General features: G+C 40.2%; 1 protein-coding gene across 8 annotated transcripts in view; it reads left to right on the top strand.

Annotated features, from left to right (window-relative positions):
* Positions 1-25,952, top strand: part of ARL15 (ADP ribosylation factor like GTPase 15) — a 369,916-nt gene that overhangs the window by 108,319 nt on the left and 235,645 nt on the right. For all 8 annotated transcript variants that reach the window (XM_050947136.1, XM_050947135.1, XM_050947137.1 and 5 more), the window contains one exon: positions 22,966-23,110. In XM_050947136.1, the coding sequence (XP_050803093.1) occupies positions 22,966-23,110 (145 nt within the window). The remainder of the gene's footprint in view (positions 1-22,965; positions 23,111-25,952) is intronic.

The following is a 25,952-nucleotide window of genomic DNA, read 5'->3' as shown; positions in this document are numbered from 1 at the left end:
GTGGAATCATGGACTTATAATTGCAGCTGTTATGCCAGTGGTGAATTTGATTCTTGTAGCCTGACTCTTTCCACAAGTTCTGAGAATCAGCAACTTCAGCTGAAGTCTGTTGAAAATGAGTCCATTCAGTGCCTCTGAAAATGAGCCCTCTCCCCCAGACTCTGTAGGACCTGAAATCAGAATATCAACTTGTGTGGAAACAGTCTGGGGTACTGGTGGATACTTCCTCCGTGCACATGATTGGTAGATGAAAACTTAAAGGGTCTGATCTAAGAAGACAAAAATAGCCATTGTGGGGGTCAGGCTGGTGAATTTAGAGAAAATTGGGAAACTGCATTTGGAGGGGTTAGGCATGGCATTTAAAAGTTACAAAATAGAAATAAGGTAGAAAAACTTAGAACCAGTTAACTCGTTTAAGAAGTTGGGGAAATCAAGTCAGGTTTTACATTCAAAGGCGTTGTCATTTGCAGTTAAATTTTGGGTCAACTTTTTAAATGTTAGATTTTATTTCATTTGTGCTTTCCTCGTAGTCTACAGATGAATGTTCTTGGGTTGGTCTGTTTCCTCCTATATAGACAACGTGCTGTAACTAGCCAAGTTCTTGTATATTAATGTTACCACATTATCTGTTCCCTAAATCTTTTGGTTAAAGAATGTATTCTGTCTGTTTGGGATTTGTATATAAATTAGGGCTGTCGATTAATTGCAGTTAACTCACGTGATAACTCAAAATGAATCGCGACTAATCACCATTTTAATCGCACTCTTAAACAACAGAATACCAATTGAAATACACTAACTATTTCTGGATGTTTTTCTGCCTTTTCAAATATATAGATTTCAATTACAACACAGAATACAAAGTATACAGTACTCACTTTATATTATTTTTATTACAACTATTTGCACTGTAAAAACGATAAACAAAAGAAATACTATTTTTCAATTCACCTCATACAAGTACCATAATGCAACCTCTTTATCGTGAAAGTGCAACTTACAAATGTAGATTGTTTTTTTGTTACATAACAGCACTCAAAAACAAAATAATGTACAACTATAGAGCCTACAAGTCCACTGGGACAAAGTTCTTCCTCTACCTTGGTGGGTCCTGCGTTTACTGGTGGATTTTTCTTGCCTCACCATGTGGGTTGGGGAACAGCCCAGAGACCTTCCCCTTTGGTGGAACCTACAGTCCAGGTCAACTCGTCCTGTGTCTGATCAGGAGTTGAGAGGTTTAGGGGAATCCAGGCCTGCCCTCTACTCCGGGTTCCAGCCCAGGGCCTTGTGGACTGTAGCTGTCTAGAGTGCCTCCTGGTACAGCTGTATGACAGCTACAACTCCCTGGCCTACTTCCCCATGGCCTCCTCCCAACACCACCTTTATCCTTATCACATGATCTTTCTCCTGCTGTGTGATGATGCTTGTACTCCTCAGTCCTCCAGCCTTCCCGCTCCCAGCTCCTCATATGCATGCCATAAACTGAAGTGAGGGCCTTTTAAAACTCAGGTGCCCTGATTAGCCAGCCAGTCCTAATTGAGTCTAGTGGTTTCTTTTTAATTGGCTCCAGGTGTCCCAATTAGCCCGCCTGCCTTAATTGGTTCCAGCAAGTTCCTGCTTGTTCTGGAACTGCCTCTGTTACCTTACCCAGGGAAAAGGGATCTACTTAATCTGGGACTAATATGTCTGCCTTCTAACACTCTCTCCTGTAGCCATCTGGCCTGACCCTGTCACACCACTCAGTCCTACATCTTAGTCAGCCAATCGCTCAGAGAAACAAGTTTGTTTACATTTACGGGAGATAATACTGCCTGCTTCTTATTTACAATGTCACCTGAAAGTGAGAACAGGCTTTTCCCTGGCACTTTTGTAGCCGCCATTGCAAGGTATTTACACGCCAGATATGCTAAACATTTATATGCCTCTTCATACTTTGGCTACCATTCCAGAGGACATGCTTCCATGCTGATGGCACTCGTTTAAAAAAAAAAAGTGTTTAATTTAATTTTGACTGAACTCCTTTGGGGAGAATAGTATGTCTCCTGCTCTGTTTTATCCATATTTTGCCATATTTCATATTATAGCTCTCTCAAATGATGACCCAGCACATGTTATTCATTTTAAGATGGTACCAGTGTGAGATTTCTAAAGATAGCTAGAGCACTTAACTGAAGGTTTAAGAATCGAAAGTGCCTTCCAACATCTGAGAGGGACAAGGTGTGGAGCATGCTTTCAGAAGTCTTAAAATAGCAACACTAATGTGGAAGCTGCAGAACTCGAATAATCAAAAAAGAAAATCAACCTTCTGCTAGTGGCATCTGTCTCAGATGATGAAAGTGAACATGCGTTGGTCTGCACTGCTTTGGATAGTTATTGAGCAGAACCTGTCGTCATCGTGGACACACGTCCTCTGGAATGCTTGTTGAAGCATGAAGGGACATACGAATCTTACATAAGACCGGCCGTACTGGGTCAGACCAAAGGTCCATCTAGCCCAGTATCCTGTCTATCGACAGTGGCCAATGCCAGGTGCCCCAGAGGGAGTGAACCTAAGAGGTAATGATCAAGTGATCTCTCTCTTGCCATCCATCTCCGTTCTCTGACAAACAGAGGCTAGGGACACCATTCCTTACCCAACCTGGCTAATAGTCATTAATGGACTTAACCTACATGAATTCATCCAGTTCTCTTTTAAACACTGTTATAGTCCTAGCCTTCACAACCTCCTCAGACAAGGAGTTCCACAAGTTGACTGTGCGCTGTGTGAAGAAGAACTTCCTTTTATTTGTTTAAAACTCGCTGCCCATTAATTTCATTTGGTGACCCCTAGTTCTTGTATTATGGGAATAAGTAAATAACTTTTCCTTATCTACTTTCTCCACATCACTCATAATTTTATATACCTCTATCATATCCCCCTTTAGTCTCTCTTTTCCAAGCTGAAGAGTCCTAGCCTCTTTAATCTCTCCTCATATGGGACCTGTTCCAAACCCCTAATCATTTTAGTTGCCCTTCTCTGAACTTTTTCTATTGCCAGTATATCTTTTTTGAGATGAGGAAACAACATCTGTACGCAGTATTTGAGATGTGGGCATACCATCGATTTATATAAGGGCAATAATATATTCTCCGTCTTGTTCTTTATCCCCTTTTTAATTATTCCCAGCATCCTGTTTGTTGGACTGCCTCTGCATACTGCTTGGACGTCTTCAGAGAACTATCCACAATGACTCCAAGATCTTTTTCCTGATTCGTTGTAGCTAAATTAGCCCCCATCATATTGTGTATATATAGTTGGGGTTGTTTTTTCCAATGTGCGTTACTTTACATTTATCCATATTAAATTTCATTTGCCATTTTATTGCCCAATCACTTAGTTTTGTGGGATCTTTTTGAAGTTCTTCACAGTCTGCTTTGGTCTTAACTATCTTGAGCTGTTTAATATCATCTGCAAACTTTGCCACCTCACTTTTTACCCCTTTCTCCAGATCATTTATGAGTAAGTTGAATAGGATTGGTCCTAGGACTGACCCTTGGGGAACACCACTAGTTACCCCTCTCCATTCTGAGAGTTTGCCATTTATTCCTACCCTTTGTTCCCTGTCTTTTAACCAGTTCCCAATCCATGAAAGGACTTTCCCTTTTATCCCATGGCAACTTAATTTACGTAAGAGCCTTTGGTGACGGACCTTGTCAAAGGCTTTCTGGAAATCTAAGTACACTATGTCCACTGGATCCCCCTTGTCCACAGTTGGTTTGACCCCTTCAAAGAACTCTAATAAATTAGTAAGACATGATTTCCCTTTACAGAAACGACGTTGACTTTTGCCCAACAATTTGTTCTATGTGTCTGACCATTTTATTCTTTACTATTTCAACTAAATTGCCCTGTACTGACATTAGACTTACCAGTCTGTAATTGCTGGGATCACCTCTAGAGCCCTTTTAAAATATTGGCGTTACATTAGCGATCTTCCAGTCATTGGGTACAGAAGCCGATTTAAAGGACAGGTTACAAACCATAGTTAACTCAAATGTGAAGTTGCGGAACTATTTTTTCACAACTCTTGGATGAATGCCATCTGGTCCCAGTGATTTGTTGATGTTAAGTTTATCAATTAATTCTAAAACTACCTCTAGTGACACTTCAATCTGTGACAGTTCCTCAGATTTGTCACCTACAAAAGCCGGCTCAGGTTTGGGAATCTCCCTAACATCCTCAGCTGTGCGAAGCAAAGAATCTATTTAGTTTCTCTGCAATGACTTCATCGTCTTTAAGCGCTCCTTTTGTGTATCGATCATCCAGGGCCCCACTGGTTGTTTAGCAGGCTTCCTGCTTCTGACGTACTTAAAAAAACCCATGTTATTACCTTTTGAGTTTTTGGCTAGCCTTTCTTCAAACTCCTCTTTGGCTTTTCTTATTACATTTTTAACTTAATTTGGCAATTTTTATGCTCCTTTCTATTTACCTCACTAGGATTTGACTTCCACTTTTTAAAAGATGCCTTTTTATCTCTCTCTGCTTCTTTTACTGGTTGTTAAGCCACGGTGGCGCCTTTTTAGTTCTTTTACTGTGTTTCTGAATTTGGGGTATATATTGAAGTTGGGCCTCTATTATGATGTCTTTAAAAAGCGTCCATGCAGCTTGCAGGGATTTCACTTTAGTCACTGTATCTTTTTAATTTCTGTTTAACTAACCCCTTCGTTTTGCATAGTTCCCCTTTTTGAAATCAAATGCCACAGTGTTGGGCTGTTGATGTTCTTACCACTATTTCCAAGCGGTCCTGTTATAGTTACCTCTTGGACCAGATTCTGTGCTCTATTCAGGACTAAATCAAGAGTTGCCTATCCCCTTGTGGGTTCCTGTACCAGCTGCTCCAAGAAGCAGTCATTTAAAGTATCGAGAAATTTTATCTCTGCATTTTGTCCTGAGGTGACATGTTTCCAGTCAATATGGGGATTCTTGAAATCCCCCACTATTATTGAGTTCTTAATTTTGATAGCCTCTCTAATTTCCCTTAGTATTTCATCATCACTATAACTGTCCTAATCAGATGGTCGATAATATATCCCTAATGTTATATTCTTATTAGAGCATGAAATTACTGTCCCATAGAGATTCTATGGAGCATGTGGATTCACTTAAGATTTTTGCTTCATTTGATTCTACATTTTCTTTCACGTATAGTGCCTCCTCGCACGACCTGTTCTGTCCTGATATATTTTGTACCCCAGAATGATTGTGGCCCATTGATTGTCCTCAGTCCACCAAGTTTCTGTGATGCCTATTATATCTATATCCTCCTTTATCATGAGTTCACCCATCTTATTACGCTGCTCTACAGCCAGTATGCTTCTGAAATAAATGTAGTCCAACTTTACTAATTCTGGGTCACTGAGAACGAAAATGATGCTTAAAATTGTTAATTGGCTCTAGTTTTCAAGATATGCTATTGGGTCAGTATATACGACCCTTGACTTGGGAATGACGGAGGATAAGTGAGTTATAAAGGGAAGGGATCTCAATTTAAACCAGAAATGACTAAAATACATCTTTGACTGCATCTATGAATAAATATTTGACTGGGTTTGGACAGTACTTGCTTTTTAGGCAAAACAATGAATGATGCAATCTGAAGCTGGTATTGCATCATACATGATATGAATTGCATCATGTTATTCCTAGAAGTCATGGATGATGCAATCATAATGAAGCTTACATCACTCTGCTGAACAAATTGCCCTATATCAGCTCTAGAAATCATACAGTGTGGTGCTCTCTTATTTGTCAGTGTTTGATTTTGCAAAGGGACACATTTCTGTTTAGCCAAAGTGAGCAGAGATGCCTTGTACTTGTGTGAACAGTGCAGATAACTTCTGCTATGTTTGTGGTGAAGTGACTTTTGCATCACAAAAGCGCAGTATAACCACTATGGTTAAGAGAGCCTATCACCTTGATTTTGGCTGCAAAACTGGAGATCAGGACAAGAGGTGGGCCCCAGACATATGCTGCAACACTTATGCAACAAATCTTCGCCAGTGGTTGAATAGGAAAAGGAAATCTATGCCTTTTGCAGTGCCAATGATTTGGAGAGAGCCAACAGATCATACCAGCAATTGTTACTTCTGCACAGTGCCTCCAGTTGGGAAAGTGTCAAAGAAGAAAAAGTGGACTGTGCATTATCCAAACATTCCATCAGCTATACGCCCAGTACCCCACGGAGAAGGACTGCCGGTTCCTGATGCACCAGAATCATTCTCACTTGAGTCAGAGGAAGAGGATGAAACTTCTGGTCCTGAACCATCAGTGTCACAGGACCCACATTTTCTCCCATCTTCCTCCTCTGAACCACACCTCATAACACAAGGTGAACTGAATGACCTTGTCAGGGATTTGGAACTACCCAAGAGTAAGGCAGAGCTATTGAGCTCCAGACTACAGCAGTGGAATCTCCTGGCAGGCTATCAGGGCAAATGGAGTCCATCAATGCTTGCAGACTATTGCTGGACAGTGACAAGAGATGCTCCATTTAATGAATACAAGAGACAAGTCAAGAAGCGACGAGTAGACACTGAATAGGACAAAGCTATGTACATAATAGTTTTTTGCCTTTTGTTTCATAATAAATTTTATTTGTATAACCCTTTTGCTGATTTTTAAAGGGTTCCATAAACAGCACAGGTGAAATCTTATCATGTAAAGCAACCATAAACACATGAAAAGCAACCATAAACACATGAAAAGACCTAGGTTTACAATTTATGATTAAAACTCTACTATCTACACAATATACATAGACATAAAATATAGAAACTTAAATATCTTAGAAACGGTAGCCAATCAGTTGTTTTAATTGTCATATTTGAATTCAGCACATCAAAATACATAATAAATATCACATTTTATCTCTGAAGCAGATGACTTCTCAAAAATTGTAGACCAGTGTTATTTAGACTTCAAGCATTTGTGTACAAGCACTTTAAAAACTTGTCACTGTTTGTCTGCCCTTTTCTGATGTGTCCGATTCTTTCTGAATGTTTCTGGCCCTTACATTTATTCTCTTCCATCCTCTGCTCCTGACTATAACCTAGAGAATCTCTATCAATAGACTCTCCTCTAAGAGAAGTCTCTATCCGATCCACATGCTCCTCGGCAGCAGTCGGCTTTCCCCCATGTCCTAGTGTAAAAACTGCTCTGCAACCTTTTTAATGTTTAGTGCCAGCAGTCTGGTTCCACTTCGGTTAGGTGGAGCCCATCTCTCCTGTATAAGCTCCTCCCATCCCAAAAGTTTCCCTTCCTAATGAATCTAAACTCCTCCTCTCTACACAATTCTCATCCATGCATGGAGACTCTGAAGCTCTGCCTGCCTACCTGGCCCTGCGTGTGGAACTGGAAGCGTTTCTGAGGATGCCACCATAGAGGTCCTGGATTTCAATCTCTTCCCTAGCAGCCTAAATTTGGCCTCCAGGATGTCTCTCCTACCCTTCCCTATGTCATTGGTACCTACATGTACCACGATCACCAGCTCCTCCCCTGCACTAGACATAAGTCTATCCAGATGCCTCGAGAGATCCGCAACCTTCGCACCAGGCAGGCAACTCACCATATGGTTCTCCTGGTCATCACAAACCCAGATATCTATATTTCTAATGATCAAATCTCTCATTTCTAACACCTACCTTTTCCTAGTGACTGGAGTTCCCTCCCCTGGAGAGGTAACATCAGTGTGAGAGTAACACCATCTGAAAGGAGGGTCCCAACTATGGGAAGGTTTCCCTCTGCTCCCATTGACTGCTCTGCTTCCCTGGGCCTTTCATCCTCCTCAGCAGTGCAGGGGCCGTCTAACCGGAGGTGAGACAATTCTACAGTGTCCCGGAAAGCCTCATCAACATACCTCTCTGCCTCCCTTACCTCCTCCAGTTCTGCCACCCTGGCCTCCAAAGCCCGTACGCGGTCTCTGAGGGCCAGGAGCTCCTTACACCGAATGCACACACATGCCATACACCCACAGGGCAGGTAATCGTACACGCTGCACTCAGTGCAATAAACTGGATAGCCTCCACTCTGCTGCTGGACTTCTGCCTGACTTGTCGCATGCAGCTGCCTAGTTAATATGGCATGTAAATATCTTGCAAAGCTGGCAATACTAGTGTTATGCAAACATCTGTTCTCACTTTCAGGTGACACTGTAAACAAGAAGCAGGCAGCATTATCTCCTGCAGATGTGAACAAACTTGTTCGTCTGAGTGGCTGAACAGGAAGTAGGGCTGAGAGGACTTGTAGGCTCAAAAGTTTTACACTGTTTTATTTATAAATGCAGTTATTTTTTATACAGAAGTCTACATTTGTAAGGTCAACTTTTATGACTGAGATTGTCAGTGCAGTACTACAGTACTTGATTAAATGATTTGAAAAATACAATTTCTCTTGGTTTTTACAGTGTAAATATTTGTAATCAAAATAAATAAAGTGAGCACTGTACACTTTATTCTGTGTTGTAATTGAAATCAATATATTTGAAAATTTTAAAAACATCCAAAAAATTTAAATAAATGGTATTCTATTTAACAGTGCGATTAATTGTGATTAGTTCTTTTAATCGCTTGACAGCCCGTGTGTGTGTGTTTTAAAAAAAATAAACAAATAAAACAAATAAGGTGAAAAGGACAGAAGTAATGTGATAAACTTGTAGCAAACCTAGGGAAGAGAGATTAGTTGGCAAGGGAGTATATCCTTGCAGTCCAAATTTGAAGATTTATAAAATTGTGGAAGTTGCACATAGAAAATTCCTGTTAGGTCTTCTAGTTCATCTCCCTGAAAATGTTCCGCAGGACACTTAAAAAATAATAATAATTTTTTTTGTCTATTCTAGCACTGAAGTGTTCATTTTGTTTTGGGGGAGCCTTTTAGAGCTCACTAGATCTCAGTCAATTTCCCCCCCCTCATTCTTCCCACGTTTATTCCCATGTAAAATATTGTCACAGTTACTCTCATTGTCCCTGCGTTTGGGGGGTGGCGGGTATGTCTCACCCAGTGCACCCCCAGAGGGGTCAGGCCTTAAGCTTTCCTTCTCCTGAGGTAGGATTCAGAATGAACAAAACTGCCATTTTGGGTCAAACCAATGGTCCATCTAGCACAGTATCAATGTCCAACAGTGGCCAGTACCAGAGCTTCAAGAGGAGTGTACAGAGCAAGGCAATTTTGGAGAGATTTCCCTCCCGGCAATTCTGCAGTTCATCCATCTTAGACCAGGGTGTGGGCTACAGTCTCCTGGTTTGTCAGCCATGACTAGGCGCTATGGTAATAGAAGTAATAAATAATACTTCAGCACAACCAACAGTGATTGGTACCTTTGCAAGCAGGGCTGGCTCCAGGCACCAGCAGAGGAAGCATGTGCCTGGGGCGGCACATGCTAAGGGTTGGCATTCTGTCCATTCTTGAGGCGGCACAGTCTGGGTGGCTGCTGCTTTTTTTTTTTTTTTTTTTTTTTTTTTGGTTGGGATGGCAGAAATGCTAGAGCCGGCCTTGTTTGCAAGCTTTCTTTCTTCAGGAGCCTGTGACAGCATACATCTGCTGTGATACCTTGTTAGAATAAGCTGTTTTTGTGTCATTTATTCATTCCTTAAGGGCACAAAGCATTTAGAACGTAAGAATGGCCATACTGGGTCAGACCAAAGCTCCATCCTGCCCAGTATCCTGTCTTCTGACAGCGAGCAATGGCAGGTCCCCCAAAGGGAATGAACAGAGAGGTGGTTATCAAGTGATCCATGCCCTGTCACCCAATCTCAGCTTCTTGCAAACAGAGGCTAGGGACACCATTCCTGCCCATCCTGGCTAATAGCCATTGCTTGAACTAGATAAATTCATGGAAGATAGGTCTCTTTTGAACCCCGTTATCATATTGGCCTTCACAACACCCTCTGGCAAGGATTTCCAAAAGTTGACCGTGCGTTGCGTGAAAAAATACTTTTCTTGTGTTTGTTTTAAACCTGCTACCTATTAATTTCATTTGGCCCCTTGTTCTTGTATTATGAGGAATAAATAACATTTATTTATTTAGTTTCTCTATACCACTTATGATTTTATAGATGTCTATCGTATCCTCCCCTTAGTCACCTCTTTTCCAAGATGAAAAGTCCCAATCTTATTATAATCTCTCCTCATATGGAAACCGTTCTACACCTCTAATAATTTTTGTTGCCCTTTTTGAACCTTTTCCAATTCCAATATTCCTTTTGTAGCTCTTAGTTAAGCCCCAGGCAGACAGCAATCTTGAGTAGTTTTGTATCATCGGCAAATTTTGCCACCTCACTGTTTACCCCTTTTTTCCAGATCGTTTATGAATATGTTATAGGACTGGGCCCATTATCAGACCCCTGGAGGACACCACTATTTACCCCTCTCCATTCTGAAAATTGACCATTTATTCCTACCCTTTATTTCCTATCTTTTAACCAGTTACCAGTCCATTTAGATCAAAACTTAACCACAGTAAAAGGCTGAAACATATTACGTATTCCTTCGTTAGTTCCTCTCAGACCACTGAACTCCATCTTTGGCAGGAAGAAGGAGCCCTTCCTGCTCACAGCATCTGTCCGTGTGTTCCCAGCCTGTCAGCTTTTCTTAGCTCATCCACTATCCACCCTCCTTTTTTTTAGGGTCTTTGAGCTTTTCAGCCCCTTTGATTGCAGGATTTTTGCTTGGGAAGGGTACATCGTTCTCACCTGGATGGAGCCAGCCAGATAGTTTCTTCTTATTGATGGCCCAGCTATTGTCTCCTCAAGGGTCCTGTTTTGTTTTCTTTTGATTTAATTCCTGGCATTCTGGCACATTGATATCACAAAGGTAATCTGAGGTTATTTGATGTTTATTAAAAATGCTCATTTCCCAGATTATCACAAACATTGTCCCATTTCTCTTGCATATATTGCTTACCGCAGTAATAGATCCTCTCCATTCTTTTAGACTTCAAATGTTTATAGATAAAACAGAACTTGAAGCGATATTAATCTCCTCCTGAATCAGCTCTCACAGGCCACCTTGCTCACCAATAGTTTTTGGTAATCGTATTTAAGCTCCCACTATTTTTGTTAGTCTTTCTGGTAATGCAGCACCCAGAATCAGTTATGGTGAAGTTGCACTGGAGCAGTAAGGAAAGTACTATTTTCCAGCTCTTTTGATCTGATACCTTTGCACGTTCAGTTCTAAATTGTCTTCGCCTTTCTTTGTTACCCTATCACATTGCAATACCCATGTATAACTTGTTCTCTACTCTCAGTGTTAGTTCTTCTTATTACTGCTTTCTGGGTTTCTCCCTCACATTGTAGGGCGAGTTTTAGATTATTCTCTGTGCCCCACATTAAATCTCACTTCATTTTCTGCTTCTATTTCTAATCTTAGTAGGTGCCTTTGTAAAAAATTCCTATTCTGAATAGTGTCCACAATTCTTCCCAATTTGGTATCCTATTCCAGTTACATTAATGGAGATATTTAATTAGACCAGATTTAGTAGGAATCCATGCTGTAGTCTGTTAGAGATGTCTCTTCCCCTTGCCGAATGAAATCCTGGTTAAGAAAATACAAGATATATTCTGTGGCTTAATCTAAGTGGGAAAGTTTCCTAAATTAAACATTCTACTCTTCTTCTTTTCCCCTTAGAACACATTCAGAGGATTTCTTTAGGTCCCTTTTTCATAGACTCAATGAGATGTTCTACATGTATTTCTGTTTTGTGATACCCCGTAGTGTCGAGTGGATGAAACTCTCTACAGCTTATCTGTTCCTATCTTGTAATTATTATGGTCGAGTTGTTTAGAGGATTTCTTGCATCAGTCATTTTTACTTTTGTCAGCCCATAGTTTAAATGATCTCCCGTAGCCTTTTGAGACCACCTTGCTTGCAACAAGTTGGAGCACAATTCTCATGTTAGGGTTGTTGCTTTCTTAATCTGCTGTTCCATTTCTTTCAACTAATTTTTGGTTGAACTTTTTTCAGCTTCTTAAATTAAATTTTCTTTCTTTCAGTCTGTGTGGGTTGCAAAAATTACGTGTTGCATTTGGTCACTTTGTTGGGTTTTACCACACAGATAATGAGTTTTGGAGTAGCATACTTTTAACCAAGAACTTTTTCCTTACCATTAAACGTGAATGAGAAGCTGTTGCTGCCCTAGAATCTGTGTGAATTATCATAAGAGGTTGTCTTCATACTTTCTCTCCATCTAATATACCAGGCTTTGATTGGTGGCTGCACTTAAAATGTGTTCTCCAGTTTGAAAGTTGTTACTGGTTTGAGAGTGATTTTTCTATCAACATAATTGGGAATACAGGTGGAGCAGAGACTCTCTCAAACCAGTAGTAACTTAAGTGTATCCACTGTACAATGAGCTGAAATATGTCGTTTATTTTCCTTTTTCACTTTCTTGATAATTGATGGTTACTGGCATACACTGTATTTTAGACATGACCTTCCTTTCCTTCATCATTTGTTTGGCCTGAACTTTTTCACTGGTAGCACGCTGTCCTGGATGCATACATTTCTGAGATGAGTGTATTTTGGGTCATATATACTTACATATCTAATATTATACACAACATGTACGTCAGATACAGCTAGGCAAGAGCTTACTTACACATGAGTAGTTTTCTGCGAGAGGGGAGAATGAAGTACGCAATTATATTTGGAATACATACACTCAACACTAATTAGAAAAATCAAAGGGTACTAAGTGTCTGTATGGTTCCTTCTGGCTTCTGTGATCCCATGTAAGCTTTCAATGAATGTACCGTAGGGTCATAATTACAGTTGTAGAACATGAGTAATTATTCCTGCTGTGCTGAACTAAAGAAAACATAGTGTTCTGTAGCCCACCTTGTAACACACGTGAATCATGATGGAGAAGCTTATTTTGGCTAAGCTCAGGACCTGCAAAATGATGGCTTTTAGCAAGCCTGTAAGCTCTAGGCTATTGTTGAAAAATCTGTACATGTCCTTCATCCTAACTGGAAATGACAAGTGGTGCCACATCTCTTAACTTTTGCACATTTATAGTCCTAAATGATGTTTCTGATGCTTTTTCTCTGGTATTTCCCATCAGTTCTTAGTTTTTCTTTCAATATAATTATACATTTGATTTTTTCTCTTTTTATGTGACAATTGTGTATTTGGAGGCTTTCAATTATCTTTTTGAAACATTTGTCTTAAGTACAGTCGGTTTGGTACAGAGATGGACTGACGACCCTTAAAATCTTCTGTGCGCTAATTAAAAATAGTAAGCATATTGGAGGAGAGGGGAAGGTAATAAATTCTCTGAAGTGTGGTCTGCCAGTTATTCTCCCCTAGTGATATATTTTTTGGACAGGGAGGACATATGTAATTTACTGGAGTCTGGGGTTTTCACAAGACACTGAGGCTCCAATTCAGCAAAGCATTAAAGAACATGCTTAAGTTCATCTGTATTCAAGAAAGCATGCATGCATGTGCTAATATACTTTGCTGAATTGGGGCCTTAATAACTTATCAGGGCTGGTTTAGTAATATACCGAGAAAGGAGGATACATTTTCCCCGGGAGACATCTTTCTTCCCATCCTCGCTTTGAATTGAACACTTTAACATGGAGAAATTAAACCTTGCTTGTGCCTTCAGATTGTAAGATTTTTCTGGCAGAGCCCTCCTCCCCATCTCCCACCCCCCCTTTTTTTGGCACAGCATACAATACCTATTGTAATGCAACATTTATATTTGTTGTTCCAAAGATATACATTCTATAGTCAAACATTGCATGAATTTTATTGTGACAAACAGCTTAGTTTACTGTATCTTCCTTCATTTTGTTCTTCCTTCTCTTCCTTAATCTCACTTTTTTGTCTTGTTTTTTCTTCTTTCCCTCCCTCATGTTCCATCTCTCTCTTCCTCTTTCTTTTCTTGTGTTGCATTCTTTGCCTCTTTCATATTTTTCTCTTATCTTTTTCGTTTTTCTTCCAATAAGACCAAGACCCCTTTGCAGCCTTATGTAAGGTTATCATATCGACGGAACTAATTTTCTGTAAACTTGGCTTGTTTTGAAGATCTCATTACCTTTTAATCAACTTAGCCTGGTACTTTAATGTATGCAAGTTTGGTATAAGAAAGCCAGTTGCATCATGTTTCCTTAAGTGGCAAATAAAATATAAAGGGAGATCATATTTTAACATACAAGCACAAAGGGACAGAATTAAGGATGAGCTTTCACCCTTAACTCTATTTCCTGAATATTTTGTGTGTGTATGTTTATGTACGCGCGAGAGAGATCAACTAAGCATGAAATTCCCTGCTTCTGTTAGTGCAACAAAAGAAACAGACAGAAGATGAGTCCTGAACAAAGCAGAAATAACGGAGGAGTATTTCATCTCAAAAAGGAGAGTGAAATGAGAAGTACAAGTAGGCGAAGAAAGACTGCATGGCCTGAGGCAGTGCAGTGTGTTGGCAAGAAAGTAGTAGTTCAGGGACGTCTGCTGCCCAGAGCTGTGATCTCTGAGCAGCCCACATGTAAAAAATGTTTGGCCACTCCTGCTACAGACACAATATTTAATGCTTTCCCCAGAAGAAACCTCAGTAGGATTTTTTTAAAGGGCCACTGTTGAGGATTTTCAGCTCAAATACTGATCCACCTAAAACTGCAATAATCTGGTGGGGGTGGAAATTCCTAGGTAGGAATCTTACTGGCTATTGCTTTCCTATAACTCTTGCACATGATCACCAAAAAACAGAGTTAAAAAAATAGTAGTGCTTAATTTTGTACATTTTTCTGCAACAGCAATTAATTCCCTGTTTAGTAGGTAAATATGCACATTTCTTAAAGATACCATTTTACTTTAGTTTCAACTCACATGTTTCCTTTACATGTTTGTTTTTTTCTGGAATTTAACTCCTCCTCTCCCCCCCCCCCATGAATACACAGATCTTTGAGTGTGATATACTCTAAAAGCATGAACACTTACAGTAAATATGTAATCCTCCTTTAAATATTGCATGTACATAGGATTCTTGTTCTAGGGCCTCTCCTCCCCACTATGAGATGGGCCAGGACTCCCCAAACTCAGAGATCGGGATCCTATGAGTTATGGCAGTTGGGCTGGAATCATAGAATATCATGGTTGGAAGGGACCTCAGGAGGTCATCTAGTCCAACCCCCTGCTGAAAGCAGGACCAATTCCCAACTAAATCATCCCAGCCAGTGCTTTGTCAAGCCTGACCTTAAAAACCTCGAAGGAAGGAGATTCCACCACCTCCCTAGGTGTAACCCATTCCAGTGCTTCACCACCCTCCTAGTGAAAAAGTTTTTCCTAATATCCAACCTAAACCTCCCCCCACTGCAACTTGAGACCATTACTCCTTGTTCTGTCATCTGGTACCACTGAGAACAGTCTAGTTCCATCTTCTTTGGAACTCCCTTTCAGGCAGTTGAAGCAGGAGTCCCCTCCCCCCTTATTCCATTCCAGCTGTTTGCTGTCTCAGTTACCTCAGTCAGTCCTTGAAAGTGCAGGAAAGAAGAGCTTTTTATGTCAGCTGTTCACAAGAAATTCCTCAGAAAATCTTTACATAGTTGGCGCTCTTGGAGATGGCAATAATCTATGCCCTAAAGAGAAGGTGGGCTCATGAGAATCCTATGTGATACTTTGAAAGAAGCAGGATTACAGGTAAGTAATTTACTCTTTCACTTGCCAGTTATTCAAGGATATTCCACTGTTGAGAGACATGGGTGTTACTGGCCTGGAACTATAAACACTATTGTCTATTAATCGTAATTATATGATGTAGCAGTGGTTTACTCGGTCTGATATTGGATGCACCTGCTGCCTGAGTTTCCCCATTTCTCAGCTTCAGTTTCCCAGTCTGAGAAGTCGCTGTGGTTCTCTTAGCCTGAAGTCTTTAGTGCTTTACTGGCTCCAGGATGACTTAGCATTTGACCTGTGTTCACACCTGCTGGAGTAAATTATAATCTAATGGCAATACAAGTAAACAATTTCCACCTCAGATTCTTCCAGAACAAGCCCTTCTTCTAAGGGTCTGGATCTATCAACCTTCAGTTTTTAGCTCTTCTGTTGAGTGGAACCCAAGAGCTCAACACTCCTCCTTCCCTTTATAAACAGAGGTGGATGCAGCAACTCAGAATGAGGTGATACGGGGGGATGTACATGCTCCTTCTACTACAGGTTTCTGACCAAAGGACCCTATGTGATTTGGTTGTTTTGCCTTCAGCCACCAGAGTTCTTGCCTAGACCTCTTCCCATGTAAGCCTACTTCCGGCATCTCCTTTGTGTCTCTTCCCTATGCCTGAATACAGGCTGCTGTTATATCTTCCAGCCAGCCTTGTTTCAGTCACGTTCTCCCCCATGACATGACTCTCATGTCCTGAGAGGTAACCTAGTAGCAAGTAAGGCTGAACTCAGACTCCACTGGAAGGGCCACCCCACCTTGTGACACCTGGTTACACTGCAGGGCAGTGTTAAGGGAATGGTGCGTATCCATTCCTTAATGGCTTTTGATTTTTTTAAATTTAACCTTAACTGTGAATTTCCTGGGTTTATAACGCTTGTGTTTGGGATAATTACAACATCCCTGTAATGTATTTTACCCTAAGCTACTGTCAAATACTCTCAACGTTAACTCCATATTAATGTCGTTTTTATCTAGGAATTGCAATATATTGATGGTGGCGTGTGAAAAACTGTGGAGGGTTTTTCAGTATTACCATATGACTAGTTGTGCCTATCACCTTGGATTTCTCATCAGTTGAAGAAAATTGAAAATGGCTCACATTGTTTCCATGGCTCCTTTAAAAACTTTAAAGCTGTGGTATTACTTGTGCTCAAGTAGGCATTTGATACTTATAAAAAAGGATTTTTAACAACTTTAAATTTTACAGCTTTTAAATTGAAGTAATGTAAAAGAGACTTTCCTTTCACTAGAGCAAGTGCCAAAGAGCGCCCTGTAGTGCAACACTCATGAGTCCAGTACTGTGTTGAAACAATGGCAACACCTGTGCTACAAATACCCAGGAAGACTGGGATCGGTGATGACAGAGTTTAGCCATTGCTAATAATTCTTGTACCTTTTTAGCTTTACAGGGAAGCTATGAAGGCTGGGAAGCCTAAAAGTAGCTCTTACCAGCTGTGTGTTTGTGGGCTCATAGTACTTCCTAATCTCCCTGTAGTCTTGGTTTTAGTGAACAGATTTGAAATTAAATATAGCAGATTCTTGAATATTTCACTACCATGTCTACTTATGAGAAATAAAGCTGAAGACCTTTGTTTAAAACAAATTAAAAACACCTTTAATGCAATTGTTGAAAGTATGTGTACTTCTCATGCTGGTTAAATTCTGGACTGTTGATCTTATCTATGTCCATTTGTCACTTTGTTTAATTGTCAGTTTTTGACAGTTAATATTCTAGAGTCTAAAATTGGTCCCACAAAGTAAAGCTTATTCAATGTCCTTGTGAAAGTTGGCACACTCGCCCAGAAGGTTGAGTTTGAGTACCATAAGAAGGGGAGTTCCAAGTGTGGGCCTGACAGTGCAACTCACTATTAGGACAGGGATTGCTTCTCTACTAGTGTCCCCTCTGCTCTTCTCTGGAAAAGGTTCAGAAAAGGGCAACAAAAATGATTAGGGCTATGGAACAGCTTCTGTATGAGGAGCAATTAATAAGACTGGGATTTCTCAGCTTGGAAAAGAGACGATATGATAGAGGTCTATAAAATCATGTCTGGGTGTGCAGAAAGTGAAAAAGGAAGTGTTATTTACCCCTTCTCATAACACAAGAACTAGGGGTCACCAAATGAATTAATAGATAGCATGTTTAAAACAAACAAGAAGTAGTATTTTTTCACATGGCACACAGTCAACCTGTGGAACTCCTTGCCAGAGGATGTTGTGAAGGCCAACACGGTAACAGGGTTCAAAAAAGAACTAGATAAATTCATGGAGGATAGGTCCATCAATGGCTATTAGCCAGGATGGGCAGAGATGGTGTCCCTAGCCTCTATTTGCCAGAAGCTGGGAATGAGCGACAGGGGATGGATCACTTAATGATTACCTGTTCTGCTCATTCCTTCTGAGGCACCTAGCATTGGCCACTGTCGGAAGACAGGATCCTTGGCTAGATGGACCTATGGCTGCTCTTATGTTCTTAGAGGAGATTAAACATCTCATAGCAGTTTCTGAAAAGAGTAGGGGACTGTCCCAGTGTCCTGGGAAGAACAATATCAAGTATATAGTAAAATTTCAGTTGTGAGTAGTGGTGCTTTTTTTTTTTGTTTTTTTTTTTTTTTTGCAGTAAGTGGCTAATAATTTAGCCAATTGAACTTTTAAAGACTGTTGTGAGTACAGAACTTTTACAATAGCATTTAATTTTATATTCTGTTGCTCTTACTGGCCCATCAGCTCACATAGCTTCTTGTTGCCCTAAGAAAAATCTATAATCAAATCAGTAGCTGTGTGATGTTTTTAATGTACTCCGTGAGATCTCTGAATATGTAGTATGGTTTTAAATATTGCTTTTCATTAGGGGCAGGAAGTGTGTCCAAAGATGTTTTGTGGAGTGCAGTGTTCACTTGGACTATTTACAGTAATTGTTGTTATTTACAAGATCTCAAAATGCTGTACAATGTAATCAATCAGACCCAGGATTGCAAGGAATATGTATATAGATAAGATAAATGATTGTTGCATTCCACAACAGCACATACACACCTTTAAATATTAGAATGCATTTTACTGAGATAGGAATAACGACCTCATTGAGTGCATTAAAAACAACATTAAGCTACTGGTTTTCATTGTAGATTTGGTGGTGAGAAGCAGCTACATGAGTTAGTGGGTCTGTAAGAGCAACCGGAGATAAAATTAAATGTTGCAAAAGTTCTGCATTCACAACAGTCTTTAAAAGTTCAATTGGCTAAATTATTAGCCAGCTACTGCACATGCATGTACGTGTGTATACACACCCCCCCTGAAATTTTACTGTATACAGTAACTCCTCACTTAACATTTTAGTTATGTTCCTGAAAAATGCAACTTTAAGTGAAACGATGTTAAACTAATCCAATTTTCCCATAAGATTTAATGTAAAGTGGGGGCGGGGAGGTTCCAAGGAAATATTTTTGGGCAAAGAAAAGGCATTGTATACTGTACAGTAGTGTACTGTACTGTGGTTGGGAAGTGCCCCGGCTTGCTCCACGCAGGCACAGCCCTCTGCAGGCAAGGAGGTTAGGCGGCAGCAGCGGCAGCTTCCCCGGAGAAGAACAGGCGCCGACTTTGCCAGGAATGCTCCAGGCCCGCCTCTTCCTGGCCTTGCTCCACTCCAGGCTCATTTCTTCCCACCTCGACTCCACCTCCTCTCTGGAGCACGCCACATCCCTGCTCCTCTCCCCCTTCCCCCCCGGAAAGTCCTAAGCACTGCCAAACAACTGTTTAGTGGCGCTTAAGACTTTCTGGGAGGGAGAGGGAGGAGTGGAGACTCAGCGCTTCCCTGCTCCTCCGCCTCTCTCCCAGAAAGTCCTCAGCGCTGCTGAACAGCTGTTTTGCTATGGGGGACGCGCTGGCAGGGAGAAGAAGGAGTCGGAGAAGAGAAACGTGTGCTATGCTTCCTTATAAAGTTTCTGCTCTTCCACAGAATCTTAAAAGCAGTGGATAAAGCAGGCAGTCAAATGACATTTATAAGGGAGCATTGCACAACTTTAAATGAGCATGTTCCATAATTGAACAGTTACGTAACTTTGAAACAGCGTTAAGTGGGAGAAGGTTAAGTGAGGAGTTACTGTACTTAATATTGTCTTTCCAACAAGCACACACGTTTCTCATCAAGAGCTTTTAACAAAAATTATTTGTGGAAATTTTCCTCTTTCACACATGGATGTGACTTAAATGTTTTTTATTAACCTGAGATCTTTTGGGCCCACACCTGTGAAAAAGAGAATTGTTTTTTTAAACTTAAAAGCCTTATGACAACTAGGTGATAGGTAACAGAGATGAGATATTTCGGGATGACTAAATTTAAAGACCTTGTCTGCACTAAGAAAATTTCCTGTGATAGTTAATATCTCACTGTCAATCTGCTTTTTGTCTTCAATCCCCTACTCAGTCCACCAAAACAGGGTTGAAAATGATATGGCTAATTTTGACTGGACTTTCTCTGACCTGTGCTGATTGCTCCAACCTTCCCTCATGGTCTCTTCTCAACATCACTCCATACCTGCCCATTTTACTCTTTCTCCCTCTCTTGTTCCCTTCACTCTTTTCCCTTCAGTGTCCAATTTGCCATCTCTTTTCTTTCTACCCTCCTAAAGGTGGAGAAGGAATCATGGAACAAACATGGGTTGTTTTTTTTTTGCCATCACATTGTTCACTCTGCTTGTGTGTTATATTCCTTCCTTCATCCTGTGCTTGTCTTGTCTATTTGGGCTGTAAGCAGTTTGGGGCAGGAGACTCTTTCTGTTCTGTGCCTAGTACAATGGGGTCCTGTCCATGGCTGGGGCTCATAGGTGTTCTGATAATACAAACAATAATAAATGTGGCTTCCAGAGCTGTGAGATCTGATCTCTATAATGAATGTTCAAATGGCGTGGCCCATTTTCATTAATAGCCAAACAATTTTCTACCCCTGCAGAGTGGGAAGGCAGTGACGGTTGCCCAGCATTGCTAAAAGATAACTTTTTCTTAGTGTGAATGGCTATAGTTAGGTTTCAAATATGTCTTGCTTATAAAACTATTGGCCAGTGAGATTGGTAAATGTAGATTACTGGGCAATGGAAGTTTTAAAAATGGTTTTATAAAATCTTTAAACGTGTTACTGATGGTAGCACCTGAAATGGGAAGAAGCTGATCCTTTTTTTTAAATTTGGCGAATGATAAAAAGTATGTGTAGTCTTTTAAGTTGTGGAAATATTTTCAGGCCAACACATTAAATGGTTTTAAGCACTTACTCCTTTTATTTCAATAAAATAACATGTTACATTCAATATGCAATAAAATTCACTATTCGTAAGACAAAAAAATAACAAACATATTGCAGTTATGCCTATATTCTTTCCATATACAAAAACTGATATTTTCTCTATTTAACTACATTAATTGGAAGTGAATATTTTTGGCCAAATCATATATTTTCACTTTGGCTTTTATAAAGGGAATAGAGAAGCTATGTGGACTAATGTGTGGAAACTGGCTCTGGAGGGGAAAAAAAATTGTTTGTTGAATCTCAAGTTTCATTTAAAACTTGCTTGGTTCACAATTAAATCGGGGGTTTTTCTGTCACCATTGCATACTCTGCCTGGAATCTGAACGTCAGCCTGGATTCTTCCTATTTTATGTGCTATTGTTCCTTTCTTTATGAATATTGTTTCTTTAGATTGGCTGGTGTAAGGAAACAAACCAATATGACTCCAGAATGAAACGTTTTGCATTGGTATTGTGTATATTTGCAGTGTGTTAATCTTTATGCAGGCATAGAGAAGAAAAAATGTGTAACAAGACTGATAATGCCAAATCCTGTCCTCAGACAGACCTATTATCTTCCACTCAAATAAATAGGTGCACATGGATATGAGAATTCAAGCCTTGATGCTTTTAAAATAACGAGGTTGAGTGTTACGCATTTTGTTTTCAAAAGAACAATTAAAATGTTAACACTCCTGCAGTTTAAATTCAGTATCAATAATATAACATTTAATCCAAAATAATTCCATTACAAATTTAGTATCATAGTAAACTGGCTGTTGATCATGTCTCCCTCTAGTGGGTGGCCTGTAATGTACTCGCTTGCTATTTACAAGCAACAGTGTTAGTATTACTGTAGCTAGGTGGTAGACTCACATTTCTGGTGCTGAAGCTGCTGGATTTGATACCTAGTGAGGGATCTTATTGTGTGTGTGTTTCAAATATGCAGACAGTCATGAATTGTCTATGCAATCACATTTTCTATCACTTGCTACAGCTTCTTTGTGCCCTACTCTTGGGGTAGTTGATACTGATGAGTGCTTGCTGAGAGAATGCTTTGTTTTGGTCAGTGCATTTTATATACTTAAGTAAACTGTGATGATGATTCATACTTGAATATAAATATTATGCAGAAGCCTTTAGCACTGGTTTTGTCAGAATGGCGATCTTTTAAATTGTTTGAAAAGATTTTATCTGTAATGCATAAATAAAGGTCTAAAGGATTAATTAAATTGATGCACTGGCTCTTAAGAGTTGCCATAAGAAAGACATAGTTTAAGCAGTCTAGTATTTCATGCAGTCACACAATGATTAATTTACACCTCTCTATTGTATCGTGTGGTGAACAAGTGTAAGTTCCTCCTAAAATGTGTGCATTAATAAACCCACATAGTGTGTTGTGTTTTAACTGTTATAAAATATATCCTGAAAGTCAGTTCAAGCTGACTGGAAACTGGACATCATCCCCTTGAAGGTACAAGTAGGGGAATATTGGGGAGGGGGTGAAGACAATGTCGCCAAGGGATTTCCTCCCTTTCCCAAAGCTGCGACAACTGGGAGCATCTAGCTAGCAGCAGCTCTAAAACTGCTTGCTAATTGGGCCAGGTATGGCATTAGTTACAAAGGTGAATAGCACTTGCATCTCCTGCTGATTCTAATGATGGCAGCAAACATGGTTGGACAAATATTTGAATAACATGCACTCTTGTCTCATTAAATGTACATTTTTTATGCTATTCAGGAAATGAAATCAGATTGCCCATCCCATGCATATCAGATCTAGAGTATTGATTTTTCACCTAGTGCTTTCTTAAAAATCTGGTTTTTAGACTCTGGTTGGGCTAATCATAGTCTAGTAAATACTGATTGTAGCAGGACATTTGGAAAAGAGAGAATATTTTGCTTGTCTTTATTGCCTTTAATTTTGTGAACTGGAATTTTTTAATTTTGTTACAGAATTTGTAAAGTCTTTTTTTCTTTTTCCTGGCAGTGTTTTAAAGCGCTTTGTTGCAAGGGACCACCACCTCCACGACCTGAATATGACTTGGTTTGTATAGGTCTCACTGGTTCTGGCAAGACAAGTCTACTGTCACAGCTTTGCAGTGAAAGCCAAGAGAATATAGTTTCTACAACAGGTATGATGCTTCTGTCAGGAAAGTTTTTTTTCAACCAAAAGTAATGTTTCTAATGCTTTAGAAAACTGTCAGTTAAATGATGCATTCCTTAAAATAATAATAATGATGATAATAATAATAAAAAGGGGGATATTATCTCATATTTGTTTCTCTATTAATCATTCAGATGCACACAATGAAGTGAAATGAAAAGAAATATGGGAACTAAATAGTGAATATGTAGAATAAAATAATCCTTGATTCTTGTAGCCCAGAAATTTTGAGTTTACAGTAGCAATTTTATAAAGATTAGTTCCTAATATGTTTATATCAGTTATCCAAATGAACATTTTTTTTCCCCCTTGGCTACTTCGTCCCATTTTCATTGTTCTACTGTGTGAGGTGTGTGTATAGTTTGAAAAATGTGTGTTATCTTTTGTTTAAAGATGAACAGCTACACTAACTGGGTTAGATTTAAAGTGTGTGCTGCAGTTACTCTGAAACCTGTCATCTTCAGCATAGTAATTCATTTTTTAAAATAATCTTTTTAACAGTGTTTAGAACTGAGTAATTAACCTGGGGAATTTTCACAGAAACATACAATCTGGTGCATTTTAAAAGTGAGAGAGCTCTCCAGTAACATGGGTGGTGTATCTAAATAGTTAATTTCTAAAGGTCCTACCCCCTGTGGATTTTTCCATAGACACCAAAAAGGGAAGAAAGAAACCTTTGAAGTTTTATTCCTTAAGGGGCTTTGCTACATAGGCACAAAGTGAGGGGAAAAGGTGATAGTAAACGGGGTGAGATGAGGAAACTAGAGGATACACATTAGGACTTAGGTCCTTCCAAAGTCAGTCACTGCAGCACTGTGGAATGTGTAAGTAACCAAAAGAAAACTTAATCAATGGTCAGTGTTTATTGCTGGTCATAGTCCTTTCTTTTTGGTCAGTGAAGGAGAGGAATGGAGCAAGAACAGTTTAGATCAGAGATAAATTCTACAAAAACAGGGTGAAATAAAGGAGTTAAATATAAACAGACATAACTAAAACTTATAAATGTATCTATACCAATGCAAGAAGCTTAAAAACAAACATAGGAGAACCAGGATGCTTGGCAATAAGAGATGATTGTGACATACTAGGCATTAATGAAAAATGGTGAAATGACAAAAATAAATACCTGGGTATAAAATTAAAAAGGAGGAGAGATTAGGTTATAAAGGAGGGAGAGCAATCTTGTAATTTTTTTCTAGTTATGTGACCCTAGCAATTGAGTAAAGTTGATTTGTTAGTGTGATAGGGAAGGGGTGTATGACAGTGTTTGTGTGAGGAGTTGGTGTATGTAGGTATGTGTTTTCATATACACCTCTACCCCAATATAACGCGACCTGATATAACACGGTTTCGGATATTACGTGGTAAAACAGTGCTCTGGGGGGCTGCACACTCCGGCAGATCAAAGCAAGTTCGATATTATGGGGTTTCACCTATAACGCAGTATGATTTTTTGGCTCCCGAGGACAGCGTTATGTCAGGGTAGAGGTGTATGTGGTTTTGGCTTTTGCATTCTTGTCCATGAGCAGCCTTAACTGGTTTTCATGGTGTGCTCAATATCCTCACATTTTAATAATTTAAATAAAATAGAAAGGTAAGAAATTTAAAAATGATTCAAGATAATACTGTTTCTTACACAATGTGTATTTAACCCATGGAATTCATTGCCATTGCAGTTATATCATATAGACTTTAAAAGGGATAAAACCCTTCTGTTTCAGGGCATAAGCCAACATCCAGCTCACGTGGTTAGGAAGAAACTTGCTCTATGGGCAGGTTATTCCAGAATTGATCTCTGCAGGTTTCTTGCATCTTCCTCTGAATCATCTGTTATTGGCCAGTGTCAGAACCAGAATACTGGAAGCCAGTGGTCTGTCCTGGTATGTCAGTTCCTCTATTCTGTTCAGCAACAAATATAGTGCTGGATTGGCAAATTTGGGCAGCCCTCAGAATTGTACCTGAACAAACCACTTCAAAGATATTGCATGTGTAAACATGTGTGCTATGCTAGAAGTTAGAAGCCCCAAACTTCCCTTCCCCAGCCAGGGGCAGCCCTAGGCATTTTGCCGCCCCAAGCATGGCAGGCAGGCTGCCTTCGGTGGCTTGCCTGCGGAGGGTCCGCTGGTCCCGCGGCTTCGGTGGACCTCCCGCAGGCTTCGGGCGGACTCTCTGCAGGCAAGCCGCCTAAGGCAGCCTGCCTGCCTCCCTTGCGGCGACCGACAAAGTGCCCCCCGCAGCTTGCCACCCCAAGCAGGCGGTTGGCATGCTGGGCCTGGAGCCGCCCCTGTCCCCAGCTTCCTGAAGGGGTGCTTTCCTCTAAATACCCCATCCCTTCCAGTCTACTTGATCCAATCACAGTGTCCCTTCCATAACAAGTACTTGCACTGGATATCTGCCACATTAACCTAACCTCCCTGACCTGCTGTGTGGGAGGTGAAGAAACCCTCTCCACATTGGCCTGTCTGGTGATGAGGGAAAAATTCCTTCCCAGCCCCCAAGGAAGAAGGGTGACTAGCATAATGCCCATAGTAGATCTTAAAGAAATCCAGTTCTACTCTGATTCCATGGATGGGAAGGTGGGTGTTTGCCCTGCCTCAGTATGTGGTGCCTGTTAGGGTCCTTGACTGAGGTGTCCGCCAATATCCAGGGTCACTCTCTATTTAAAAGTCCTTTGTCTTAGATCGCAGCCTCCCAATTGCTGCACATATAACTTGGATACTGTGCCTGTTTCCCCAGTTGTGGCTGCGGTTTAGCTGCAGCAGCATTGGGCTGTGATCCAGTTTCCACTGGAATCTTGGCCACAGCCATCC

Source organism: Gopherus flavomarginatus, chromosome 3 (assembly GCF_025201925.1).
Source record: "Gopherus flavomarginatus isolate rGopFla2 chromosome 3, rGopFla2.mat.asm, whole genome shotgun sequence".
Classification (NCBI taxonomy): domain Eukaryota; kingdom Metazoa; phylum Chordata; order Testudines; family Testudinidae; genus Gopherus; species Gopherus flavomarginatus.
Note: the sequence above shows the minus strand (reverse complement) of the source record. Positions and strands in the feature narration are given on the sequence as shown.